The sequence below is a fragment of the Pocillopora verrucosa genome, chromosome 1, assembly GCF_036669915.1.
Source record: "Pocillopora verrucosa isolate sample1 chromosome 1, ASM3666991v2, whole genome shotgun sequence".
Classification (NCBI taxonomy): domain Eukaryota; kingdom Metazoa; phylum Cnidaria; class Anthozoa; order Scleractinia; family Pocilloporidae; genus Pocillopora; species Pocillopora verrucosa.
The window spans coordinates 24276198-24303328 of record NC_089312.1 but is presented as its reverse complement, the minus strand read 5'-3'; the positions used below and the strand labels follow the sequence as shown (position 1 = coordinate 24303328).

Genomic DNA, 27131 nt, shown 5'->3' with positions numbered 1-27131 from the left:
AAGTATTCTGAGATCAATGTCATATGACCCATTCATGTATTTGACCTTTCAAATTAGCAAGCCATAGTTGACAGAAACACAAAGGTTGAGGATAAAAAGAAATTATTATATACAGTACTTCTTCTGTATCTTTTCGTTTCCTTTTCTCTCCAGCTGTTCAATCTATGCCGTGCTGGCAATTGAACACTTTCCTTCCCAAAATTAGGAAAGGCACACCAGTAAAAAACGAATTTTTGCTCCTTAAATATCTCATGCATCTTCCCCCAGTATTTTGTGACTTCTGTCCGAGGAAGGAGGTGTTAGCATTAAATTAACCCGAATGATTCCACGAGTGTGGTATCATCCAAGCCATGCCAGAGGACTTGAACTAGACAAACTAGTGAAAATGCACAATAGCGATAGCAAAGCTTTGTAATGCTAAAGAGCTATATCAAATATATATAAATATATGTTCCCGGAACCTTTGACAGCTTTAAAGAAAGAAAACTTCGTCGTCAATCCTGTTTCAAATTCCGCAATAAGTTTAAGCGCCTCATCAACAGAATTTACGTATCCTAAATTATCTGCATGTCTACCATCAATGGTTCGCGACTTAAAATTCTCGCTATGCTGTTTCTGTTTGTTCCTCAAGAATCATGGGATTTACAGCTTCGGATGTTCGGCTACATCACTTGCGGATTTCCGAGAATCTTCGGTTATGTTTTGCAAGTCATTAAATATTCCATCTCAGTCCCTCTCGACCGAGGTGGTTTTGGTGGATGGAATCTAATGCTGACCGGTTCATTGCTGGTTCCTGTTGCGTGACCTGCTTCATCGCAAATATATTGTTCATTTGCTTCACTGATGAATATGATTAAACGAGCGGTTACCATGGAATTGATCTTGTGTTACATTGTTAGCCTTTGTTCAGGCTTCTATCAGAAGCCTAAAAGTTAATCAAATGCTAGTTATACAGTGGAAATGATACAACTTTCTAAAGCATGGCCGATGTGATTGCATCTCCAAGACAAGATTTACCTAAAAAGTTGCCTGCCTTGCCAGTAATCGAGCATCCTGGCTTGAGTCGGTCAGAAGAAAACAATGACCTCTTGCAGATCCGTGGAAACTCCCGCGAAGCAACTACAATTGTTGATGAAGGAAATGATTCTCTACCACCATTAAGGCGACGAACAAGCCAACAAGGAAGAAAAGGTCACTCCAGGGTATTAACATGGCCGCTAGGTAGGTCGAACGAGAAGAGAAAATCAGAATTAAACCTCTACTTCGAATTCCAATTATTTTATATGTCTGGCTTAAATGCAAATCAACAACATTAGCCGAAGTGTCTAAATCACACCTGATAAATGCCTCCAATTAAAGACTGTCTATCGAAGTGCGGAGTATGTACTTATACTTCTAGGAGCCATCTCGTAATCATTTTTCTTCTTAATTACAAGCTAAAATCTACACTTGAAAACCTTAACATTATGTAAAATCTTACTGTCACTCTGAACCTAAATTAAAAGTTTTGGTCATTGTCGAAGCTAAAATCAGTATTTGATATTTTTATAGGACAAGGAAAAGGAAAGACTTCAAACAGCAGTGGTCCAGCATTGGAAAAACCTTCACACAAGCTCTCAGCTGAAGAGGTACATGCACGGCCGCGAAAATCTTATGTCTGTGTAAATAGCTTAATGTAGCAAGTTAGTATTTTAACAAGTTGACTTCCTTACTATTTTGATTCCTGAAATCAAAACCGTTATTCTTTAAATGAAGTTTAATTATCAACCTCAGAGAATCACGCTTAGGTTTACAATTATCAGAACAGGAATGTGTGTTTTTAAGTGGAGGGGGGGGGAGGGGGTGATAATTTGGAAGTTTAGGTGACCTACATAATACCAACTTAACTGAGCCAACTCTTCTAGAAATCGTGGGGTTATGCTGCTTGTGTTGCTCCAGTAATATTGAATATTGCTGAAATATCAGGACCACAAAGTGATTTAAGGCAGGCAATAATCTTTCTTAAATAGAATTACTTATAAACATTAACGTTATTAACATTTAGAGTGTAATTTTCTTATCATGAAATAAACATTATCACTTTGCAATGAATTTTACTTCTGTTAGCTTGAAGATCTCATCCGTGAAAAGTTGCTGACCAGAATAAGTGGGCTTCGTCAATTGTTTCGTTCTAATGATCCCATGGGCAAAGGCAATGTATCCAGGTACTGTTTGGTTTCATCTGTAACAGACGATTGTTAGATTTTCCTCAATGTACCTAACAATACATAAAGACAGTAAGCTGGTCTCTTGATATAACAAAAAGGGAAAATTCTTATCATCATACTGATTTAGATTTTAAATGATGCTACACGTAATGATACAGTTTAAGTTGGCTTTTAAGATAAAATATTGCAGTTTTCCTAATTTGTAATTCACACTTTGTATTTTTACAGGGAAGCACTTGCAAATATTTTGTATCATTTATGTGGCTATCTTACATCTGACCAAATCAGTGGTGTCTTAAAGAGGTGATTGTTTTTACTTCATTGAAGAGCACAATAATTTGACAATCACATTTTTCATATGTAAAGAAAGCAATATATCCAATCAGGAGCTGGGTATCATGTTTTTTTGTGAGTGAACAATACCCAGGTGATTCTTGGACATTCAACCTTCACTGGCAGATTATTTCGCTTTTCAAACCATTCAGAAAATTACAAAAATCTGCTCTCAGGGCGGTCAAATTTCTTACAAAAGATGACTGAGGATAGATTTGTCACTTATTAGACTTCTAAGGAAAATAATCATGTTGAAAAAAAAGGTACTGTTGGTGCAGTGGTTGCATCATTTCTATTGACAAGGAAATTTATATGGATTACATCTTTCATAATCAATTTATGAGCCTTTTACTTGAGCCAAATTGACATAATAAAATAATTTAATCTCTTAATGTATATTAATATAAACATATTATACTCCATGGAAAGTCCATCTTTATGGTATTTATGCACTCATCTGTTTGTATCAGAACTCTCACTTGTTGGCTGCATTCTGTTGGATTTCTTATACTACCAATTCGTGCGTAAATACCATACGGACAGACTTATTCCATTAATTTTATGATGTTTACTACATATTAATCTTATAGTGTGTATTTTTCTCCAGGCTTGGGCTGGACACACAGAGTACAATCTCATTTGAAAATTTTGTTCACCATTTCCAGGACAATGAGGTTAGTAGAACATTGGTAGTAGGTGAGCTCACTTTAATTTAGCATACATCCAGAGTGTAAAAAAAAAACAAAACTTCAAAACATTTAATTTAAGAGATAAGTATGATTCCCTCCTAAGATGTACTGTAAAATGTTAATTACCAGTAAAAGTAAACTTGTTCAATCATTCTGTTGGTCTTATTTATGACAATGGGAGACAAGGTGGTTTAAGTAGTGTCAGCATGCACATGCTGGACCCTGGGTTTAGAAGTGCATTGTAGAGCCAAAGACCTGGCTGGTTCTTGCTTGGTATTTTTGGGTTTTTTTAAATAGGGAACTAACTCTCCTCTATTGCCTCTCTGACCACCTGCCAAAAATTTGACTCTATGTCAATGTATCCTCTGTTTTTATTTTCGTTGTGTTATATGATACTCTATAATTATATATATATATGCTTTAAGGATTTTTATCTTGTGAATATGAAAAAAGGTAAGAAGCTTCAAGGGGTGGGAATATTCCTTTGTTTCCTCGTTTTGAGACACATGAAATGAGTTTCGAGCATCTTGAAATTAAATTTGATTTTGAATGTCACAAAACTCTACTCTAGCCCAGCACAAACCTCAAAGTTTTCGAGAATCAGGGATAGAGTTTTGTAGGACTGTCAACTTACCTTTTTGCAGAACTGTATATATATTTGTAAAATTTGCATTCTGCTTATTTTACAGACTCTCACCAAAGAATGGGTGGATCCAGTGCTCAGACCACCTTCTCATTTCAACTACCTTGCAAACCTCCCAGCTAACAGATTACGTCAAAGACAAAGAGAAATTGCTTTGGAACAGAAGCATGCAGTGCACAAACAAGGACAGAAGAAAACTCCACCAAAATTATTTTCTGCTCTTGAAGTTTTCCCTCAACTTAAAAGAAGAGTTCAACAGGGGTAAGACTGTCTCCTTGTTAATATATCAGGTTCAGAACCAATTTATTTATTTTGTATTTCAATTTGAACTTGGCATGTAGACTTTTTGGGTTGGAAGGAATTTTTCAAAAGTTGCACATAAAGTAGAAAATCATATCACTAAAAGTATTGATTACTGGCTGGCTCCGAAAAAATGAAATTCATACACTAAATCTGCTATTTGTAGACATATTAATTAGTGAAGCTGTACAATCTGACCTAGCCAGTGGTACCTGATTGAAAGTCATTTAGTGCACATCAATTCTTCAAATTATTAAAAGAAGAATCAAAATTGCTCCCAATTGTTTAGCTCACAAAAAAAAAAAAAGAAGAAGCAACAACAACAAGAACAAAAAAAACAACAGGCTAAGTCTTTTAGATCCATGTAGAGTATAAGTCACTACACTTTTACTTCTCTAATACTAAGGGGTAGATATGTCTTCTGGAGTGTTTCCTTTTCTAGTCATTGCTCCATCCCTCGGGTGGTTTCAAGTTATTTTTTTAATCAGATTTCTTGTCTCTGCGAGTTGGTAAATTAGTATGTGGATATCTTGGATTCATTTATTACTGCCATATCAGTTTAAGCATTAAAGTGAATACCTTTATGAACATTAGCTACCAAACATCTTTTCCAGGACTCTTCCTTATGCAAAATTACTTCCCCCATCTTGTTTTGATGCTGATGGCATGGTACTTAAGCCCCAGTTAAGGACTGCCCTACAGGTGTTGGGTTATCAGATGTATGAGGAGGAATTTGAGAAAGTTTGGGATAGGTGAGTGCTATTTGTCAGCCAGTTGTTCAATTATTTGATGTGTAAATGTCAGTAGGTTCTACTTACTGTTTACTGTGGCTTCAATGAGGAAGTTGAAATAACGAGTGATTGGAGGCAAATATTATTTCTTTACTTTTGCCGTTTATTTCCTTTTGCTTTCAGCTTCTTCTGTTCAATATTTTCATTCATTTGATATTTATTTCACATTTGATGTTTTCAACATAGGTTTGACAAGACAGGACTTGGAGCAGTGAATTCAGTGGTTTTCTTCAAAACGCTTGGAGTGAATCCCTTCTATGGTAAATATGATATTTCTGTAGATGTACATACCGTTGCTACTGAGGCGAAGTTGAAAAAAAGAAAAAGAGAGCCAAAAAACTGTTAGTGACCGTCTTTCATGATTCGCACGATAGAGCTTCCCAAGAAGGTGAGGCAACTTCCCTCAACTGAACCTGAAAAAGAAGAAGAAGAGCAAAAGGTCTCCAGTGAAAAAGAACATGATGATGAAGAAGAAGTTAGACTTCATTCTGCGCATGCAGAGGCTGGAAAAGACTTACCCCAGGAGGAAAAGAGTACTTCTGCAGGACAGAATCGTGTTTTGACATTGTTTGCTGAAAAGGTAAGATGAAAATTAGTTAAATTTTTGTTCATTTTGCACTAAAGTCACCTTTGATGGTACCACTTTACATATCATGAATCCTTAGTTACTGCAGTTGTAGTTCATCTCTTGCAATCCCTTTTTTCTCCTCCATACATAAACTGTCTTTCGGATTAAATTTTGCCAGACCGCCGAACGCAGGCCACCAATTTGACAATATGCGTTGGCCCGTCATGTGGCAAGCTGTTACGCTTTCATTACTTAGTTTTTATGTTTCAAAATTAAGGTGAAACATTACCCTGTATGTACCATAAAATATTACCATGATGTAAGTTTTCACAAAATATGCTCCTCCCTCCTTTTTGTTCGCTATTGTTATACAAAAGAGACTATGTTGTACGTCAAACGTAAACTTCGGTGAAGTGGTATGAATTTGAGGACGAAAAATCGGGATGAATCAGTGGTAAAAGGGCAACCTTTGCCAGAAATGTTGTTATTCTGATACAAATAATGAGAATAAAATAAAACTGATATTAAGTATAACTGAATATTGCAGTTTAAAGAAGGCTACACCCAATTAGTGAATTCATTCAAGAAGTATGATCCTGAAGATACTGGACAGGTATCGTACGGTGAATTAATCCTTAGCTTCTTTACGTTGTTGTTGTTGTAATATCATAGAAACGTTATATATAATACTTAAACTTTGTGAGATTTGGAAAACCCTGGAAATTCAGTTTCCTTAGGACAAATGATGAGCAAAACGACCTGTCAACTTTAAAGTGAAATGGACATGAAATTCTTCCCTCTCCACTAGACTTTACGTCATGCACTGTTTGTTTTTTGTTTTTTTTTTTGTTTTTTTTTTTTTAATTTCTCGTCTATATATAGTCAGTCCGTGCGTGTAGTTATCTTAAAATCATTCGTAACGGTCTCTAACCCTTATTAACGATGATTTATTCTGTTGCGTTAGATAAGCAAGGCAGATTTTCGTAAAGCCTTGTCTGAATACCGCTTGCAGCTTGGGCCAGTTGAAACTGAACATTTTCTCCAAAGGTAAGTAATGATAAATATTGTCTCTTTCCTCAAAGAGCTGTGGCAACGAGCGGTCCTTCTTTAACTCCTAAGTCCGCCGAGCTCACAAAAACCTTGGCGCCGCCCCAAAAGACTGAATTTCATTAATCAAATTGATTGCGTTAACTGCTTCCTACTTTAGGTGTGGTATGCGTGAACACAGCATGGTTCCTTACAAAAAACTTATGGATTTGTATTTAGACCGCTCTGAGAAAGGGCAGCTGCAAGCTGTGCTTGATGATCCTAAACACAGGTAATGGGCACGGTTTACTACTGGATGTATGTGATTTTATTGTAGGGGAACAGGGGGCGGAAGTGGGCGGAAGCCCGAGGGAATAGGGTGCGGAAAAGGGCGGAAAGCGGGAGCAGAAATTGAAAAGGCAATCATTTGTTGTTTAGTACTGCTTATCAGCCATACAACAATGAAAGGCAAGAGTTGGGAAAAGGGGCACAAAAGTACGGGAGGCGAAAGGGCGTGGTTCGCGAAGAGGGAAGCTGTGACCCCACTGTCCCTGATATTTTAGTGGAAGTACGCCTCACAAGCACCACATTGATATGACTCCTTTTCCGTCTTCTGAGCAAGTTCAAATTTCAGTCATATTTTTATTTTACAACATCTTTGTTCCGGGGTTAACAACGCGACAGAGTCTTGACTCTCTCGGAAAAAGCTTAATTTAATAATAGTAATAGTACAACACTACTAGCACTAAATTGAAACGACTTGATTACTGTAATGATCGTTCTCGTGGAAGCCCCTCGAATAACGATGGAAATTGATGGAAATTTACAGCAGCAGTCCGATGAAAAAGAACGGAATACAATGTTTTTTACGACGATAGTTTGCCTTTTATGTTTGATTGCAATGCAGGTTTAATCGCAGTAGAGACTCAGCTCTTGGTAGTACGACTGCGTTTGACGCAGAAGCCCGACTTCTGGATATTATACAGGCAGACTTCTTGGCCTTGCTTGGCGCCTTCAAGTGAGTAGAGTACACAGCTGAATTTCATCTGTAGGAGGGTTTATTTCTTGTTTTAAATTGTTGTACTGCTTCATCAAAAAGTCTTATCACAACTGTGTGCATTCTGATCACAATTTGCGCGATAAATTTAAATTTCCTTTGACCTGCAGATTGAAAATCAAATAACGCAATGACCCTTGCAGGTGAGCTGGGAAAGATTCCCCTAAAAATTTGCATCACTCTAAACTTGTGGCTTCGTGCATGTCGCTCAGTTGGTAATAGCGCCCAATTAGTATTTGAGAGGCATGGGTTCGAGTCCCGTCGAAGCTTGAACAATTCAAGCTTCTTTTCTGCATGTAATTGCTAAAATTACAGCTCATCTGAGGGATTTTTGCTTTACTTGACGTGTGTATTCTGTGTTGTAGAATGTTTTATTGATCGTTTATTTGATTTGTATATATTTAATTGGTCCTAACTCTATACATCATTGAATTCCTTGCAGACAACTTGACAGAGACAACTTAGGTGTAATAAAGCGATATCAGTTTAAAGAATTGCTTGAAGCTCGATTCAAGATGAAGGTTACCGACGATGAGTTGACGTCAGTTTTGCGTCCGCTGTTGGAAGACACGAATCACAGCCTGATACCTTACGCCCGGTTCCTTGAGCTCTTTAGTTCACCGAGGTGCAGTATGTTTTTTTTTCCATTAATTGTTTCTGAAAAGCAAACTGGATGTCAGATTGTTTCAACTCATAGTTCCTTTGTACGAGCATGGTGCACTTCTTTGTCTCACGGCTTGTCAGATACAAGCAGTGTTAGATTTATCAGGCGGAAATGACGTTACCATAACTGTTCAATGCTTTTAAAACGCTTCATTTTGTAGAACTTAAACACTCAGTTGAGTTTTGTTGCCAAATTTTCATGTACGTAGAGAGAATTTTGTTTTATTTGTCTCATGCAGGCAACGCAAAGAGGTATCCATTAATGTAAAAATACCAAGCCCCTCAACTGCCAATGTCAAACCAACCACTTCACCCAAGGACTTTAACTCACCGAGAAGACCGCTATCAAGAAAGTCACAGGAAAGGAGCGCATCACACACGGAAACAGCCAAGAAAGAATCACAGCCCCGAAATCTTCTTCAGGTTTGTTAGAAGACTATCGAGTTGTGACGCGTAGAAGCGGCTTTTTTCTCGTAATTTCCCCAATTTTTCCCTTTCACCTTCAGAGGCCACCAAAAACGATCATTGTCGTTGCAATTTCAACTTGCTAGCAGAAAGGAGATAAGATAGAAAAAACGTTAAGTTTGCGCATGTTCATGTTCTCGTTGTTGGTATATTGTTTGATTTACTACTAAATTCTCCTAGCTAAAATTTTAAATCACGGTATAGCAGACAGTTTGGAGAATTGCTATTCACGTCTTTGGAGGGAAAGAAAATCACTTGCAGTTTTGGAAATGCACTTTGCAAACAGGCAATACAATGCATATTAGGAAAACCTCGTGACTTTTGACAGAAATTGATAGATTATGGAAATTTTAAACTTGTTTAGTTGCTAAAAAATAAAATTATCCTTGCAGTTATTCTCCTTAGTACGGGAAATACTTACAGAGAAGTTCCAAGTAATACAAAAGGTAGGTATGTTCTTATTCCTTTTTTTAATTTTCAACAACCTGTCTCAGGCGTTCTGTGTGTAAACGGGGCGCGATAGAAGCGCAGAGGAAAAAGGAAAGAAGGTTTGGGTCGAGTCTCTCTCACGTGACATGTCCCAAACCTCCCCCTTTGTTCGCTTTGCACTTCTGTTGCACCCTTTTGATTGTTAAATGAACTCCTGGAAGAGGCTTGGATTTTGAGTGTGGGGTGAGTTATATATTTGTCCTGTTTTGTTTCATTTAGACTTTTCAGGGAATGGATCAACTTAAGAAAGGATATTTATCCAAAGGAATGTTTCTAAGATTGTTTGAAAGGTAACTAATTTTTTCCCTTTTAATTTGATACACTTTTTTGCAATAATAAAACTGGGGTAATAGCGGCCATGCCATGAAAGTGGTATAAGCTTGTTAAAGGTTTTGCGACCCAGGCAGAATCACCAGGAACAAGGCTTCACTGTCCATGTACTTTTGGACTGAGTGGGTCAGTATAGATCTGTTTTTAATCATATGTGTCCTTAATCTTTTTCTTCTTTTCGTTACTTACTTTGGTGGAAATAAGCGACATGCTTGATGGTTCGATATGAAGAGAATCAAGTTATGTTTGTTCAGTTTTGTGCCAGCAAAACGGTGTGCCTATTTTTGAGTTTATTATTGACTTCATTTTTGTTGACTTTTTGATGTCCTTTTATTTACTATGGAAGTGTTATGTGACATGCAAGCTTGGATGAGTTGATACTTCGTTAAGTTTATTCGGCACACGGACACTTTATCTCTTACGCCTTTCCAGCCGAATATTAGCATTCATATTCTCCACACTGTTCTCTGTACGTCTCTTATGACACTGACAAGCCTGGAAAATTTTTCGATTATCAGGAGCTTCTTACCTTGGTGATCATTTCCTTTATTCTCATGACCTCTATATTTCAATCAAGGGTGATACTGTGAGGAAAAATGGGACTGAGCCAGTCGCTCTTAGGGGTGATGGGGTTAACGTGTGACCGCTTGGTATTTCAGATACGAACTCAAGTTCACATCACCGGAAGTCGATTTACTTTGGTCCAAACTGCCTGTTGAGAAGGATGGTACGGTCAGCTTTGCGCATTTAGTAGAGTTTAGCTTTCTAAACTTCACTACAGCTGGAGAAGAATCAGGCCAGGCTGCATCAGGCGAGTGTATTTTTAGTATAAAGGGAAACTCTTACTTTAAGCCGCCTTTTGTATGGCTCTCTCTCTCTGTGCGCCGGCTGTTAGTATAAACGTACCTTTGATGACACCTCTGATAGTTACGATTAGCCATTGAACCTTTTTTTCTTATTTACGACGCTCAATCCATCCAAAGGAGATAGACATAACAACTGCTTTCCAGTTGTTTTAACACTCATCCCACAAGATGAGCAACACTCATCGCTTTAACACTCATCCCATCGTGAAAATCTAAATGAACAAATGCAGTAATAAACCTACATTCTTCAAGCCATGATTTCAGAAGACGACGACTTCTTGTCGGAGCAAATGGTTGCCCTATTTCATGCTTGATGTACAGTTTTAACACAGGAAATATAAATTGCTAATGGCCAAACACGATTGTTATCGTAGGCTGCCTTTCACGCGTTCTTCAAGACTACGCCAAATCACTATCACACAACCGGTTGGAATCTGTGGCTGAGGAAAAAGGTGTTGACTCCGACTCCCTTCCCACTCCACCCTCCGTTGTTCCACAGGAAGACCAGGCAGAATCCCCAACGGAAGACAAGACTCTTCCGCCATTGAAGACTCAGAATAAACTTTCTGTGGAAGAAATTTTAAAGAACATTAAACAACAGGTACTTTAGCTGTTAGACAAGCCCTTATTCGTAGATCTATATGAGAGGAGACCGGCTACATTTAGAAAATTCGTGAAATGTAAAGATCTTGATATTGATGATCTTGAACACAGTTTGCAGGAGTTTAATTGTCCGATTATCAACGAAGAGAGAACACAAATAAACAAGAATGGATGGGATATATAAAAAAATATATTGCCCTCAAACGGTGCTCTAAGCGTGTCAGTATACTGAAAAAACACTTCAAAGTAGCTGTACCTCCTACAACTTTAGCAGCGCTCAGATCTGCGACTGATCCAGTCGCCATGACGATTAGAAAAAGAAAGAGCTGTTTTTAGACGATTCTGATCCATTTTGGACGCTTCCGCTCGAGTTTTACACACATCCCATCGTGAAAATTTAAGTAAGCGAACTCAGTAGTAAACCTACTTGAGTTTAGAAGACAGCTTTCTCCAATCAGAACGAAAGGTTACAGTATGTCATTTCATGCTTGATGTCAGTACAGCCTTTATAAAGGAAGTCGTGGAAGGCTTTCATTGGACTGTGGACACTTTCACCTGATTGCGGACGCTATCACGCAGTCTTGAATCCTTCGGTTCAACTTTTCAAACTATGCTGTGTTATGTGTAGGTGTGTTCTCAGTGGAGTGAAATGAGGAACGCCTTCAATTCAGTGGATAAGGAAGGAAGTGCTACGCTGGAATTCGATGATTTTAAGGTAATGACTCCATCCTTGCTCTCGCAGTTTTCATTAATTTACGTCTGTAGATCGCATTGAAATAATCCGGTGCCAGTAGTTTCAGTCACATGTGACTTTTTGCCAGTTAAGTGCCTCCCTCGAATAAGCGCTGCATTTGAGGTGCAGAAAAATTGCAGATTAAAGGTTGCGAAGCTTATTCGATTGAATACGATAATAGCATTTAGTACTAATAGCAACTGGTTTATTAATAGGGTGTCATGAAACGATTTTGCAAGGATATGACAGACGAGGAATGTTTGAGCCTTTGTTGGAAGTTTGATAGGGGAAAAAATTCCCGGTGAGAATCATGTAACTAGTTTTTTATTTGGATTTAATTCTAATTCCTTTCAAGCATTTTTATTCATTTTTTTACCTTTTTTGTCACACTAGACAGTGTTTAACGCGCAACGATTTTGACGCTTTATTTTGTCATCTTCTGTTTTCTTTTTTGAAGGGTTTGCTACCTTGAATTCTTGAAGAAATTTCTTCCCACGATGCCTGTCAAGGTTGACCACCTCGGTCTCATGGCACCGGTCACCAGATATCTTACAAAGGTGAGTTAAAATTTTCAAGATAAGGTCGAGTGGCAGGTGCTCTCTTAAGGATAGTGCAAATTGTACTGGTGCGTGTCAAGAAGAAGACGTGCGAGAAACGATTGTGACTTAACGCGCGTTGCTTTATTAAAATCAAACGCTGCCGTTTATTTGAGTTGATCCCGCCAGTCACTGTATTTCTTTTGTGTGGAGAAGGTAAACTGAATTGTAGCTCTTAGGGTATTTGAAGCGCTGAAGGCACTTACAGCTGTACATGTGATTTACTCAAGGTGTTTTGGACCTCAAACTTTGCTGATATGAACAATCGCGACTTTTCTAAATGAATTCTGATTTCCTGAGAAGAGCAAACCTATAACCCTTCGAATTATCTATCGGACGATCTGCCACTGCGAAATCTCCCAGAAATATCTGCCACTGAGTCGCAAAGGAAATGGTGTCGAGGTAGATCTGCATGTGACTCACGTCCAGTGGTAGGATCCACTATGTGTATGGCGAAAGGACAAAAAGAGTGAGTAAACTAAGTCCCGTCGTCGCGCCCGAACCAGAATGAGAGTGGATGTATGGGAGAAAGTTCATCTATCCTGCTTTTATTCCCCGATCTTTTCTTTAGTTCTTGGTCGAGTTATTGACATGTTGCTATGCTATGTTTCGTTTATTTCTTTCTCTTGTAGGCGGCGTGGTTGGACGGGAAACGAGCTCAAGAGGCTGTTGATACAGTTGTTGATAAAATTCGGAACCAGGTGAGCTGTGTTGCTGAAATCCCTTGCATCATAATCGTCCTCTAGTTCACTTCACATTAGACCCAAAGAGCTTCGATGGTATTCCAGTCTCTAATGGATAATTCTTCAGTTTGAACTTTGAAGCAAAGGAAAAGGAAAATGATTTTGTGTGCTTGTTAGTCATATCGGTGAGAAAGTGTGAATATATTTCGAGCAAATTAAAGTTCAGTTCACAGAAAGGGCCATAGGGGAAGAGAGCGCATTTCTGTCGAGTTTTTGATGGGTAAAACAGTCCTTGTTTAAAAGAAAGCTTTGTACCTATGTAATTTATCAAAGCTCCATTTTCCAGGTGGGAACATAAGCGATTTGCCATAAGTGTTTTAGCTTTGTGTCACGGCTGCCTTATGTGCGGTATAAGCCACGTTCGCCCGAGTGCGCCCTTCACCTTGATTCAAAATGGGCCATATACCAATTTATTATTTCTGCAGATGATTTCAGACTGGAAAGGACTGAGAAGAGCATTCAGGAAGATGGATTCGTTGGGCGATGGCTTTGTCTCCGTGACTGACTTCAAAGCTGCTATGTACAGGTTTAACTTTCCGTTAAACGAAGAAGATTTCTTTCATATTTTCTCTGTGTTTGATGAAAACATGGAGGGAAGGATCTCGTACGTGGAATTTATGCGGCGTTCATTGAGCGAATAAACGGGGAGTCTTCGTCAGAATTGACATAACCGGAACTGTGAATAGTTTTTACTTGGAATTTTCTTCTTCTTTTTTTCTTGTTTTGAAAATTTTTATTTCTTTGTTTTTTGTGTTTTGTTGCTTTTTTACGGAAGGAGGGGGGGGGGGGTATTTCTGTCTTGTATTTCATTGGCCAGTTTCTTTTTTTGACTTTGACGTTGGTGAGTGTGTCTAGAGTAGTTGTAAATACGGGATGAAATGTAATCTATCAGTGCCAAACAGAATACACTGGAAAGATTTTTTAAAAAAAAGTGTATCTGCGGCAAACACTTGTATATACATCACACTTGCAATTATTTAGGTCATGAGCCCAGTTGCCCAAACCTACTGATACACTGGAAAGTGCTTATTGTGCCTATGTTTTAAGTAATTGTAGGAGAATAGTCCAGCGTTTAGTGTGAATAATCCAGTTCGTTTTTGCTACAAGATGATGAAACAGTGGTGAGGGGGGAGGGGTGATGAAAAAGAAGAGATGCTTTTTAATGTTCGTTTAGATATGTCCGCGCGCCTGTTAACTTTTCCCTCTTACTCTCCTTTGTACACTGGCTTCCCAACCTGGGCTGTGACATTTTTTAATCGTTATTGTTCGTAGTGAATTTTTTATTCTGCTAATTTATTTCCACCATGTAATTGTTGTATTAAAATTGCTTCTGAAACCTTAAATTTAACCTTGGTTGTTAGTCTCCAGTGAATAATAGATTAACTTTACGTTGGTCGAGTGTAACATCGTGCACTTATACAACTCGGATCTTTTTCACGCAAATTACGATTTTGGGAGATCTGGGCACGAGACCATGTGAAGTATAACCACTTTAGAGAATCACTGCGCCTTAGTAGGGCTTTGCATTGGTGAACAATTTCATACCTGTTACCTCAACATAGCCTGAAGGTAAAGAATGTAACTTTTTGTTTTGAGAGTACCTTTAGTGAGATTGAGAGTACCGAACGCGTTTTCATCGTTTAGTTTGTTGTCCTCGGCTGATTTCAAGTTTCGAATCTTCGTTATTGTGATGCGTTTTTTGCCTTTGATTTGTTAACAATAAAGGAATGGAAACTACATAATTTTTTTTGGTTGCCCTTACCTGTGTCCAGTACGTCTCGATACGGACGGAAAAGGACTCGAGTCCTCCTAGAAAACTATGTGCCATGGCATAATACACATGTAGAAATGTAACCTGGAACCTATAATAAAACACCAAATTAAATCAAAGTGGGTGAATAGAAAAACTTAATCTGTAAGAATAATGGAAAGCAACATCACAACAATCCTCATAAAAAAATTCTGGAAAAGGTGTGAGACATTCCCCTTGAATGGCTTACAAAGATGTAAGACCCTCCACTTTGGGTGTCCACTTTCACTGACGACCCTCCCCTCTGAGGTCCCAGCCCTCTTCCCCCCCCCCCCCCCTTACCCCAAGAAAAAACGTACCTTACCTGAAGCGAAACCAGAGTGATTTTTGCCAAGATGTAATAGTATATTGCGACATTAAAATTGTGTACAAACTGCGAAGTTTACAGAAACGAACTTGGCTTCCTTTTTCTGTGCCAATCACAGAGAATGTCGACGTGACCTGTAACACGAACTTCTTTATTATGAATGCATTTAATAACCAATTTAAAGAAACTTGTATCATATGAAAGGTTAGATCTTAAGTTTAACCAATTTTTGGTTTTAGAGATGCGAAATTAAAAATGTGCACAAACAGTGTATTAAAATGATAAATAGCATGTCAGCGATGTTTCCTCTAATGGCTGCATTAGTTAAATTATTAATTTATTCGTAGGTTTCGATTCGTGGTGGATAATAAAAAGACGTCGTTTTTATTGGGAGATCATTACAAACACAACTTTTTAAAATCATCAGTACTCATTATATATCTTTGTATCGCATGCGGCTTTGAGGTGCGTTCACGCTGGGAGGCAGTGCAATATAATGGATGTTTCATGCAGCAGCACCACACTTGCGGTACCGGTGTGAACAGGGTGGTGCACCATCCTACTGTACAGAATGGAGCAATAGGTTGGGTTTGTGTGTCTTGGAGCGTGTCCCAATACGGTGATTTTGATCTGCCGGTTGAAATTGCCCTCATTGACGAGCTTTTCGGTGAGTTGAAAACAAATCACGATATTTTACACCCTTGACCAAGGTTTAATCTTTGTGTTCTTTTTCTTGCACTTGTTAACTCATCGATCGTCGCCACAGAATTTGAGAACTAATTAGGCAGTTAAAATTTTTTTCGGTGTTTTGGGATATACTTTAAGCGTGTGCTTCTTAGTCAGAGAGTCTGAAGTCAAAATCGGGGCCCTTGCCAGCTCGTCATTCACGCTTTCACAAACGCTATATCTCTGCACAGTTTCCTGCTAAAACACGCGGATACTTTCGAGGTTGAGTGTAGCTCATGAGAGCACTGGGTCAGAGACTAGCCTAACAAGAAAAAGAAACTAGAATTTCGTAACTTGCAAGGCTTCCTTCCTGGATTGTTACAAGTGACAGTCACTTAAGGCTTATGATTTACCTCTTCAAGTCTCTTTCAAAAAGTGTTGTTCTGTCCAAGCCGAAAATAGGTTATGTAATCAAAAAAACACCTGGAATAGTTGAATTGTTGTCCCGTCCTCCTGAGAGAGACGCAATCAACAAACTTAAGTCAGATTGAATTCCTATGGATATTAAAACCACACCAAAACGTCAATAGGTAAGCAAAAGCGATATTTTGACGCAGTTTTATTTCGTGCCCAGTACTTGACGCTAAGTCCTTAAATTCTAATTAATTGGCGGGTATTTTTTTTCAATATTAAGCAGCTACAACAATAACGTTTATTTCACAAAATGTCTTCAAATTTAACTCCAGAGATGCGGTGAGTAGAAATTTTGTTGCTATGCGATTTCCGTAAGAATTAAGAACATAAACTAGGCACGATTGTTTCAGAATTTATGGATTCCACGCCTCGCAGTTGACAATACAAACCGGTTAATACTGCAAATATTTAGATCAGTTTTTCACTGGCTAAAAGGTGGTGTTGCAGGAGATTATTAGATATTCACAAGAAAAGAAGAAAAATTGGTGTATCATATTAAAGAGAGAACATATTAGTGTTTGTATCAGCGAATTATGCCCAGTAGCGCCAAAGAAATACTTTTTTCAGTTCTTACCGATACACTACAGAAGACAAAGACGATTCACAATAATTTTACAAATGCCTCTCCCCGATGCATGACGAAAAACAAACTTTTCCCTTACAGGAAAATTTAATCGGTGTTATGAGCGCGTCATGGACACTATGAAGAAAAGTCCTGTTGGCGAAAAGAGAACATAAGTCAAGGGCACGTAATTCATTTTGCGTCCACAATTCTGTAAACTCTCACGGATACTTCAAATCATACATTAGGAATTACCACCTCCCCTCCCCACCCCTGTTTGCTCTATGCGGATTACTTTCTAAGACCCTAGACCTCAAATGGCCGACATCATTCAAATTAAACTTTCTTTCCCGAAAAACGTGTCACCCAGGCCAAAGCAAAGAAAATTTATTTCATATGCAAATGCAAAAAGAGCAAAAAGGTGTTGCAGAGGCAGAATTTGAAATGCTGAGCGACTATTGGTGTATGCGAAAATTTTGCGCCTTTGAATGAAGACTTCTTGAATTCCAGCATCCTTTTTTATTGTCCTGCGCAGCTCAGCCGATCTGATTATTTTTGAATTTTTAACGGTTATCATTTACTTTGTGACACTGAAAAGGTACGGATTCACGAAATCCCTCATGCAGTTCTTAACAGATACTTCGAAGAGTTTTGTCAAAACTTTGATGGTAAAACTCCGGCTAACTGATCACACATCAGAACCTTATTTCACCAAAATATCACAGTCCTCGTTGGTTGGAATCATTTATTACAAATTCGTGAGACAAGAGGAGAAAGATTCTGGTTTACAACAGTTTAGCAAAATACATCGACCTTCAGCAGGTTGGTAAAAAAAGTATTCGTTATAGAAAGTAGCACGACAATTTTGGACCGAAGGAATAGCGAACATGTGTTAGACAAAGTTGGGCAGAAAGTTCTAACGAATGTCGGTCGTTTCGCAAACGAGTCGTTTCGCAAACGTCTCTATTCAGTTCACAAACGTGTAGAAGTCAGTTTGCAAACGTTATAAACATTTATACGTGTAGAAGTCAGTTCACACACTTTGTAGATTTGAGATGTCAACGTTTGAGCACACAAACTAACTCTCCAGCTTAAGTCATTCAGTCTTGTAGTTGATTTCGCTCTATCACAGCGTTTGCGTGTTGCATGTACAGTAACTGTAATCCGCAAATCAATCTACTAATATGAAATAGGTCTTGCTGTTGTTGTCTTCTATCAGAAAGCTTTGCTTTACAACTATCGAGACACGGGATAAAAATTGTCCATTTGATTATGAAATATACTTTAACGAGAAGTTAAGCTGTGAGATTTCACATCCAATAAGTTACGCATACAATGTGTCAGTAATGTAGTATTCTGAATCGTATAGTTAAGCCCAGGTTGACATATAAATGTTTACAACGTTTGCGAAACTACCGTTGGCGAAACGACTCGTTTGTGGAACGACCGGTTGCCATTCTAACACTGATTTTGTCCGATTAAATTTTTGTCGCGTAATGTGCTTTCATTTTCTAAATCAACGTTTCGTAGATTTTGATATCATTAGAGTCATCACGTTACCTAAATCTAAATTGAAACAAATTACTTAGGATTTATCTGGAAACATTGTAGATGTATATGAATGACGAAGCATCGTGTATCTTGTCTATCGCTTATGTTTTCAACATTTCAAGAAAACCATGGCTACAATTGTGATGGATGAAAAGGAATTTATAATTTACACAGTTGTTTATTTCTTCCAGTTTGGTGAAGGTTAAAAGAAGTGGGATACAACCTGTTCTAATTGGAACAAAGCCACTGAATTTGTACGTGATTACAAAAGCGGACACTCTTCATATGGAAAGAGGGCGATCGAGGTTAACATTAACATTCCTGACAATTCGAACAAGATGTTCGAGAAGCAGTTTGATTCCTTCCTTACATATATAGATGTGCTATTTGTTTTCATCGCGGACGTTGGGAAGATATGAAAAGCAAGAAAAAGATTGGAACTCAATGTATCTTACATATGCTCCTGGGTAAGTTTTTTTTTCTGTAATTAAACGAGAAGCTAGTTTCTGAAACTTTATAAATTTTATCTCTGCCATTAAAAAATCATGCTTAAAATGATTTAGTTATAATAACGTTTTGACGCTCCAGCAGGTATTTGTCTTCAAATTAGCTTAATATCACCCTTCTTAGTTGTGAAATGTGGATTCCTCAGAGGTTGCAGTGGAGACATTTATTTGAGATTACATTTTTCTATCTAAACTGCTGGAGGAATGTCACTTTATCGGAGGCAATCATGGAATATGTAAACAGACAATAGATTTCAAAACAGAGAAAAGTTAGCGTCAAAACCCTTCTTCAGCCTGCAAAGTACTGTGTGCAAAGAAAAAAGCAGAACAAAACATTTTGATGAAATTGATCTTAGTTGCTCTTTAATGATTAGATGAAGAATCGCTTATGCGCCGATCAATTCGACGCTTCATCATCCCCCATGGCAACCTTCCGGGCATAAGAACTTACGCAGATTTGTCTGTTCAAATCTCCCCCGTAGGGGGTGGGGGGGGGGAATGTGTTCAAATGTTCCACCCAAGTAACGTATTGGATTGTCAATTTTTTTTGCAAAAAGAAAAATCAGCGTCCGTGACATCCTACTCATTGACTAAGCTTTAAAATCTAAACCTTGTAGACCATTTCTTCTGAGCCATTAGTTCGCGATGGTAAATTTTTTATCTCTACACAGCTTCAGATTTAAAAAATATAACAATTGAATTCCGATGGAAAGAGTTGACAAATGGAAAAGACTTGACTCTTCGGGTAAAAATCCTTCACTCCCGCCAGGCAAGGTAAAAATTTCTCAACCTCCGGAAACAGACGACGGTCAAATGCCTGGAGAGGATGTTAAAGTTTCGAATTGATCGATATATCGACTGATATCAAGTTAATGTGCAGCTCTCCTGTAAAAGTGATTCCCCTCTCTTTTCAATTCCTAGAAATTTATTCATATGTTTATTTCTCAATGAGCACCCCCATTTTTGGAAGTCTATTATTAAGTTATGTAGAAGGGAAAGAAAATGATTTAAAGAGATTTCAATTTTACGTGTAGGTGTATAAACTCAAGTCATTACCTTAAACCACTCTTGCTTGTTTTTCAGCTCAAGGATTGTGTTTCTGTAAAGGACATTTCTTTCTCCCGCGACAAGTTGGATGACAGAAATCAAAAGGTACCATATATAGGACGGTAAAAGAAAAAATATTACAATCTAAGTCCCTTGTGAGGATTCGAACCTCAAGCAGTCAGCCCCTACAAGGCGATCCCAGAGGACTGTGTCTGTATTTGAGCGGGGATTGCATTTCTCTTTTCTCCTGACATAAGGATTCAAACCTTAGACCATAAAACTTCCGCATCTGCTTTACCAGCTGGGTAGACGAAGAAATTTGAGTGGACATTCTTGAGGATTCAAACCTCATAATAGTCAAAATCACTACAAAACCTTATAGCAGAGTAGAGGGCAACTTTTGGGTCGATCTACGTGAAGATTCAAACCTCAGACTTCGCAATATCGGTATCAACTGCTCCACCAGCTGAGCTGACAAAAAAAAAAGTGGGTCGACCTATGTAACAGATTACAGCTGTCATTACAGATTACAGCTGTGTCTATGTGGGGGCCAGCTACGCTTGGCAAAATAAATAAGACAAGGCAGCTTCTATACGTCAGATTCCTTGTATTCTTGTACAGGATGATCAAAAACGAACAACAAATAAGGATCTATCCGGCGACGATTCGACGTTTTTGCTTGTTACACAGCCTAAAATCCTTCGCTAGAACTAACTCGGCCAAAACGGCAAAAAAAAAAAAATTGTAAGTAACGCTCAAGCAACGCACACGGCGTAGGAAACTGCGGCCTAACTATATTGTCAGCGGCGCTATAAACTGTATGTAAACGCGACGAATCCTACACGCTCCCTCCCGAAAAACGACAAGGAAGTCTTTCTAAACTTAACGCAATTGCTATTTACGGAATTGTCTTGCTCTTCAATGCGGCTCAGCAACTTCTTTTCTAACAAAAGAAGCTTTCTAATGTCCTTGCGGTATACCCCTTCTGCTGTTCGAACGATTACTTGGCACACTATCTCTTCACTGTCTGGGAAGGTCTGTTCCACCAAAGCTTTAGGCCAATGCCCAAGAGGCGTGTTTCTGTCCGCCATCAAAACCAAATTACCAACTCCGAAGTTAGCCTTCGGACATAACCATTTCTGTAGCTCCTGAAGTGTCGACAAGTACTCTTTCGTCCATCTGCACCAAAGTTCGTTTGCGAGAAGATGAACACGTTTCCATCTTTCTTTGAACTTGTCTGACTCTTCAAACACATCTGGACAAACGGACGCGTTTCTAAGTAACAGAAGAATATGGTTCGGCGTAAGCGCTTCGAAGTCTTGCGGGTCACTCGACACCGAAGTTATCGGTCTGTCATTCAGGATTTTCTCAAATTCTGCCAAAAATGTCTGCAAGGCTTCATCGTCTAGAAGTCGTTCTTCAATTAACGAGTGCAAGATTCCTCTGATCAAGCATATTAGTCTTTCCCACACTCCCCATTGGTGGCTCGCTGCTGGTGGATTGAACTTCCATTCAATTCCTTTCTTAGTCAAGGTGGCTTGGATCCTCTCTTGATCCCACACTCTCAAAGCTCTGACAACGTCCAACTCGGCTCCTCTGAAATTAATACCTTTATCACTGTAAATAACTCTTAGGGGACCTCGTCTACCAAGGAGAACGCAAAACTGCGTTAATGAAGCTATCTGTATACAGGTCTTCGGCAACTTCAATGTGAACTGCTCGGTACCTTAGGCAAGTAAATATGCATCCATAACGCTTGTTTAGGGTGGTACTCTTCCTCGACCTTGTTTTGGGCCCACTCCTTGCATAAAGCGGTCCAAAATAGTCTAATCCTACTGCAGCAAACGGATAGATGGTCCTATGACTGTCAGAAGAGACTCGAACCATTGGAAGTTGTGCAGTCACTTGCTCTTCTAATGGCATTATAACGCCTGCAAAAGTGACACTTGCCGAGAACACACTTCACTGAAGAAACTCCCTTGACAATCCAAAACCGTTGTCTTATTTAGAGACTTGATAGACTCCTACTTGTCTATTGTGATGGTGATAATGACGGATTATCAACTCAGTAACTGGGTGCTTTCCTAGCTTTCCTTTCCTTTCCTAGATCTGAATACTTCAATCTTCCTTCGACACGTAATATTCCTTCTTCTTTAAACGGTTTAAGTCGACCTGTTATCACTGACTTGTCAATGTCTGTATGAAATGACTGTCTCTGTACAAACTTCACAATTCTCTTCTCTGCTTCAGTCACTTCGGATACTGATAAAGGGGTAGGACTGAGCTTCAACTCTATCTTTGAACTTGTGCTTCTTTCAGCCCGTAATTTTGGATGCGTAAGTCTGTGGAAAACACGAATGAGCCACGCTACTAATTTAGCCGATCTCATCTAGAGCAAAGTTGAAACAGAGAGCTCCAAAAATCAGCTGGCAGCTGCTCCAATCACAATCTTCTCTCTTTTAACTCCTTCTTCGCTGTCTAAGAGTGGTTCTGAAGCTTCAGTAGCCTACGGAGGCCATTCGTCCTTGTTCTTCCATAAGAATTCTGCTTTCTTCACTTCTCTAATTTCTTGGTCTCTGAGGCTTTAATTCCTCGAGAGGCATAGTCTGCAGGGTTGTGTTCTGATCCCACATGGCGCTACTGCCTTGGTTCTGACTACTGTCTACTTGGTTGGTAACAAAGGTAACGAATCTTCGTGTTTCGTTTGCAATATACTTCACAACTATCCTCGAGTCAGTCCAGTAAATAACGCTGTCAATCCTCAATCTCCTTTCGAGTTCCTTAGTTACGATCTTGTTGATCCGGGTTGTTATGTACTGTATCACACGACAGCTATATTGAACCTAAAACCTCGTGGTTTATTGCATCCCATGATGCTTATCGTACTTTCGTGATAGCATAAATGACATCTCCCTTTTTTTTTTTTTAGCAATCAACAAAGGAAACTACTGTGACAAACTGTAAACAACTGCATGCCAAAAAAAAAGGAAAAGAAAACTTAATCATAGAAAGCAAATGAATTCATGGTCAACATCTTTAACTTAACAGTTCATAAAAGTTCAGAGTTCATAGTCTTTCAGGTATTTGGGTTCCTTAACCACCCGACCTGTCCGGGTACCAATTTCTGCTGGCGCACCATGATCTGTACTTGCTCCTGGTCTACAAGGTCTGCTTTGAATACCAGTTGGAGTGAGAAGAGTGGCTTTCTGAGGTTGTGCGATCTGTTTTGCATCAGTCCCTTTGTTCGTTGCTTGTGAAACTCTCATGCGAAGATGACGTCGATTTCTTCGGTAGAATTTACAATTAGGTGTCCGAACAATGTACGATCTTGGTGTGTGATGCTTGTTTACAACTGCAGCTTGGATCCATTCATTCTCATGATGCATTGACACCTTCTCACCTGGAGTTAAGGGGGACAACTCTTTCCCACTGTGTTGGTCATAATAGGACTTCTCTCTCTGCTTTCTCTTTTGAAAGTGCTGCTGAATTTCTTGTGATGTTGGGGTTTAAGCAAATCAACCTTTGTTGGTTGGGAAGATTTTAATCCTCGATCCATGAGCAGCTGAGCAGGTGAAAGGTTTATACCATCCAAAGGAGTGTTTCTATAGTTCAGCAGTCCCTGGTAAGGATCTTGTGCTTTTTTGAGGAGATTCTTGATGGTCTGAACTGCCCTTTCAGCTTCACCATTTGTTTCAGGGAAGAGAGGACTTGATGTGGTATGGACAAAACCATAGCTCTTGCTGAAATCAGTAGATGCTGAACTAGCATATTGAGGCCCATTGTCACTGAGAAGCTCATCAGGTATCCCATACCGAGCAAACTGACTCTTCAGGTGACAGATGATATTGCCGCTGGTTAAGTTGTCTAGCTTAGCAACTTCAATCCACTTTGAATAGTAATCTACACACAGCATGTAATGAACTCCATTATACTCAAACAGGTCAGTTCCACCTTTCGACCACATTCTGTCAGGGAGGTCTTGAATGATCATTGGCTCTCTTGGTTGAGCTCTCTGGAACTGAGCACACAAGGAACACTGTGACACTTTCTCTTCTATTTGGGATGATGTCTCGGCCACGCTGCTTACATTTTACTATGCCTTGGTGTGACTCGTGAATGAGCTGTAACATTTCTTTTCTCTTACACTGAAGAAAAATAAGCTTCTGTGCTTTGAATAACAACCCATCAATTGCTGATATTTCATCTCTGCACGACCAATACTCGCGGACAGCTAATGGTAGCTCCTGTTTGTGACAAGGCCATCCATTACGAATTACTGTGCTTAAGACTTGCAGGGTTGGATCAGCTGCAGAAGCTTGCTGGAATTCACACTACCTTTCGTGTGAAATGGGAAGGTGAGCTGTACGCTGAACTTCATCCACTTCCAAATCTAGGGGATGAGGCTTTCTTTAGTCTCTTCCAAGTATGCTCTGCTTAGTGCATCAGCAACAGAGGGTTCAGATCCTGGTACGTATTTCACCTTTAACTCGTACCGCTGCAATATCAGCATCATCTTCTGCAGCCTCAGTGGTACTTCATGCAAGGGCTTGTTTAAGATGTATTGCAGTGGTTTGTGGTCTGTCTCGACGTCTGTTGTTCATCCATAGATGTACTGATGAAAGTTCTGCACTCCATACACAATTGCAAGGGTTTCCTTTTCTATTTGTGCATACCGCTGCTGGGTTGGCGTGAGGGCTCTTGATGCATAGGCTGGGGGCTTTTCATCTTGCAAAAGGACGGCACCTAGCCCCTTTGAACTTGCAGCTACAGAGAGGCATAATGGCTTACTTGGATCATAGTAACCAAGGATTGGTGTTGAGGAGACCATCTGCATTAGCTTCTGAAAGCTTTCTTCTTGAAGGTGATCCCAGTGCCATGCAACATCCTTCTCTTATAATTCTCTTAATGGTGCACTTTCAGTGGCCATGTTTGGCATGAACTTTCCCATATACTGGATAAATCCGAGGAATGTTTTCAGTTCCTTAGCATTCTCGGGGGTTTCATTTCTTTTACAGCCCTTATCTTTTCTGGATCTGGTTTTAAACCATCTTTACTTAGGACATGGCCAACATAGGGAACTTCTTCTTGCTTAATTTTGCATTTCTTTGCATTGAACTTGAGATTGACTTTTCTTGCTCTTGTGAACACTTGTTTCAGTCTTGTATCATGTTCTTCATCATCCTTACCCCATATTAGGAGGTCGTCAACGATCACTTTTACGCCTTCCATATCTGCGAACAGTTTTGACGTGTGATTCTGAAACACTTCAGGAGCTAATAGTATTCCAAAAGGTAACCTTGTGAACCGGTATCTTCCAATTGGTGTATTAAATGTGCAAAGCTTTGAGCTAGCTTCATCTAATTTCACTTGCCAATATCCTGAGGTGGCATCAAGGACTGAAAACACTTTTGCTTGAGGCATATCAGCAACAACTTCTTCTATAGTAGTCATTGGAAGGTGTTCCCTCCTGATTGATTCATTTAAATCTCGCGGGTCAATGCATATGCGAAGCTTGTTGGGTTTTACGACTGCTACCATGCTATTCACCCAGTCAGAAGGCTCTTTCTGCTTAACTACTATTCTGTCTTCTTCATCCGATCAAGTTCTTCTTTGATTTCTCTTTGAGGGAAACAGGCACTGTACCAGGTGTGTTCACCTGGAAGGCAACCTAGGCCTTAAAATAGATCTGAGTATTGCTCATACATCTTTTGAGCCATTCCCTCAGGACACGTTGAGAGACTCTGTTGCTGAAGTAGATGCACTCGGACAAGAAGATCAAGGACTTTGCAAGTTTGGGACTAAGTACCGTTGGAGCTTCCATTTTAACTACATGGAAATTTACTTGAAAAGTGTTGCCTTTACTTTCACAAGGTAATGTCACTACTCCTTTGGTAGGAATCTGATGGTCTGAATAGGATTTCAGTTTGACTTGAGTCTTCTCGAAGGGGTAGCGAGAAGCAAAGTCTTGCAGAACTTTAGTAGAGATGACATTGACTTTAGCACCAGTATCTAGTTGGACCTTTACAACTTTGTCTTCTATCTTAAGGTTTTCACACCATTAACTTGTGTCTACAGAATTAACTGAGATGATGCACCCAATAAAGAACTCATCATTACTGCATTCATCTACACAGTTCACTCCTTTCTTATCTGGGTTTTTCCACTGGCAACAGCTGGCAAAATGGTTCAACTTGTGACATTTTGAGCACTTCTTTCCTTGAGCTGGGCATTTGCCTTTGTCATGTTGATAGCTAAATTTACCTACCACAATCTTTTCCTAGCTTCTTTTTAACAGGGGTTTTTTGTTTCTTTGTCTTCACACTATTTATGCTTGCATTTTCTGTTGCCATGGTTTGCAACTGAGCTTGTGATAGTTTTTTAGGCTCAGGTCTGAGCCTTCGTGAATGAGTTTTTCTCGTGCTTTTGACGAATAGCAGCCGAACAAAACTCGGTCTCGAACCATTTCATCAGGGTCAGCATAACCACAATCTTTAACTAATAGCTTCAACTCAGTAAAAAACTGTTCAAATGACTCACCGGCTTGTTGCGCTCTCAAATGAAATTTATACCTGGCAAACACCTTGATCGATCTGGGCTTCACATAGGTTTCAAATCTTGTGTAATACGTCTCGAGTTTCTTCACTTCATCTGCAGTCAGTTCCCACGTATTGTATATGTCACGACCTTTGTCTCCTACCCAAATCATCAAATAATTGCACTTTTCTTCTTCGCTTTTACGCTTTAGAGGTCTTCCAAACGTGAATTCGCAATGCTGCCTGAATGCTTTCCACGCAGTGGGCAGATCTTTGCTCGTCCAATCCATCTTTGGAGCATAGTTTCCTTCCATGTCGTCTCTTTTGTCTGATGAAGAGTTTAGCGAATCACTGTTGTCGTTTAGCACCGTGTTAACTTTGTGTTTTGGAGGAATTCAAATCTCACTTCTGACACCATGTCATATACCGTATCACACGACAGCCATATTGAATCTAAAACCTCGTGGTTTATTGCATCCCATGATGCTTATCGTACTTTCGTGATAGCATATATGACAAGGGTTGCTAAGGTGGCTGCGGTTAATTCTAACCTCGGCACGGTGACTGCGTTCT

At 39.3% G+C, this 27131-nt stretch overlaps 1 protein-coding gene and 1 pseudogene across 1 annotated transcript; one reads left to right on the top strand and one right to left on the bottom strand.

Annotated features, from left to right (window-relative positions):
- The first annotated feature begins 845 nt into the window (after window positions 1-845).
- LOC131796834 (EF-hand calcium-binding domain-containing protein 6) lies at window positions 846-14973 on the top strand. The gene is made up of 24 exons (XM_059114438.2): window positions 846-1221; window positions 1552-1628; window positions 2107-2204; window positions 2436-2510; window positions 3148-3214; window positions 3919-4133; window positions 4787-4924; window positions 5150-5223; window positions 5338-5543; window positions 6079-6144; window positions 6496-6578; window positions 6739-6849; window positions 7465-7575; window positions 8057-8239; window positions 8517-8700; window positions 9135-9188; window positions 9451-9521; window positions 10221-10372; window positions 10802-11028; window positions 11659-11745; window positions 11979-12064; window positions 12221-12320; window positions 12992-13060; window positions 13528-14973. The coding sequence occupies exons 1-24, from the start codon at window positions 981-983 to the stop codon at window positions 13741-13743; spliced, it is 2991 nt and encodes a 996-aa protein (XP_058970421.2). The 5' UTR covers window positions 846-980; the 3' UTR covers window positions 13744-14973.
- Window positions 14974-20834: 5861 nt separating this feature from the next.
- Window positions 20835-22414, bottom strand: LOC131796747 (uncharacterized; annotated as a pseudogene).
- Between the last annotated feature and the right edge of the window lie 4717 nt (window positions 22415-27131).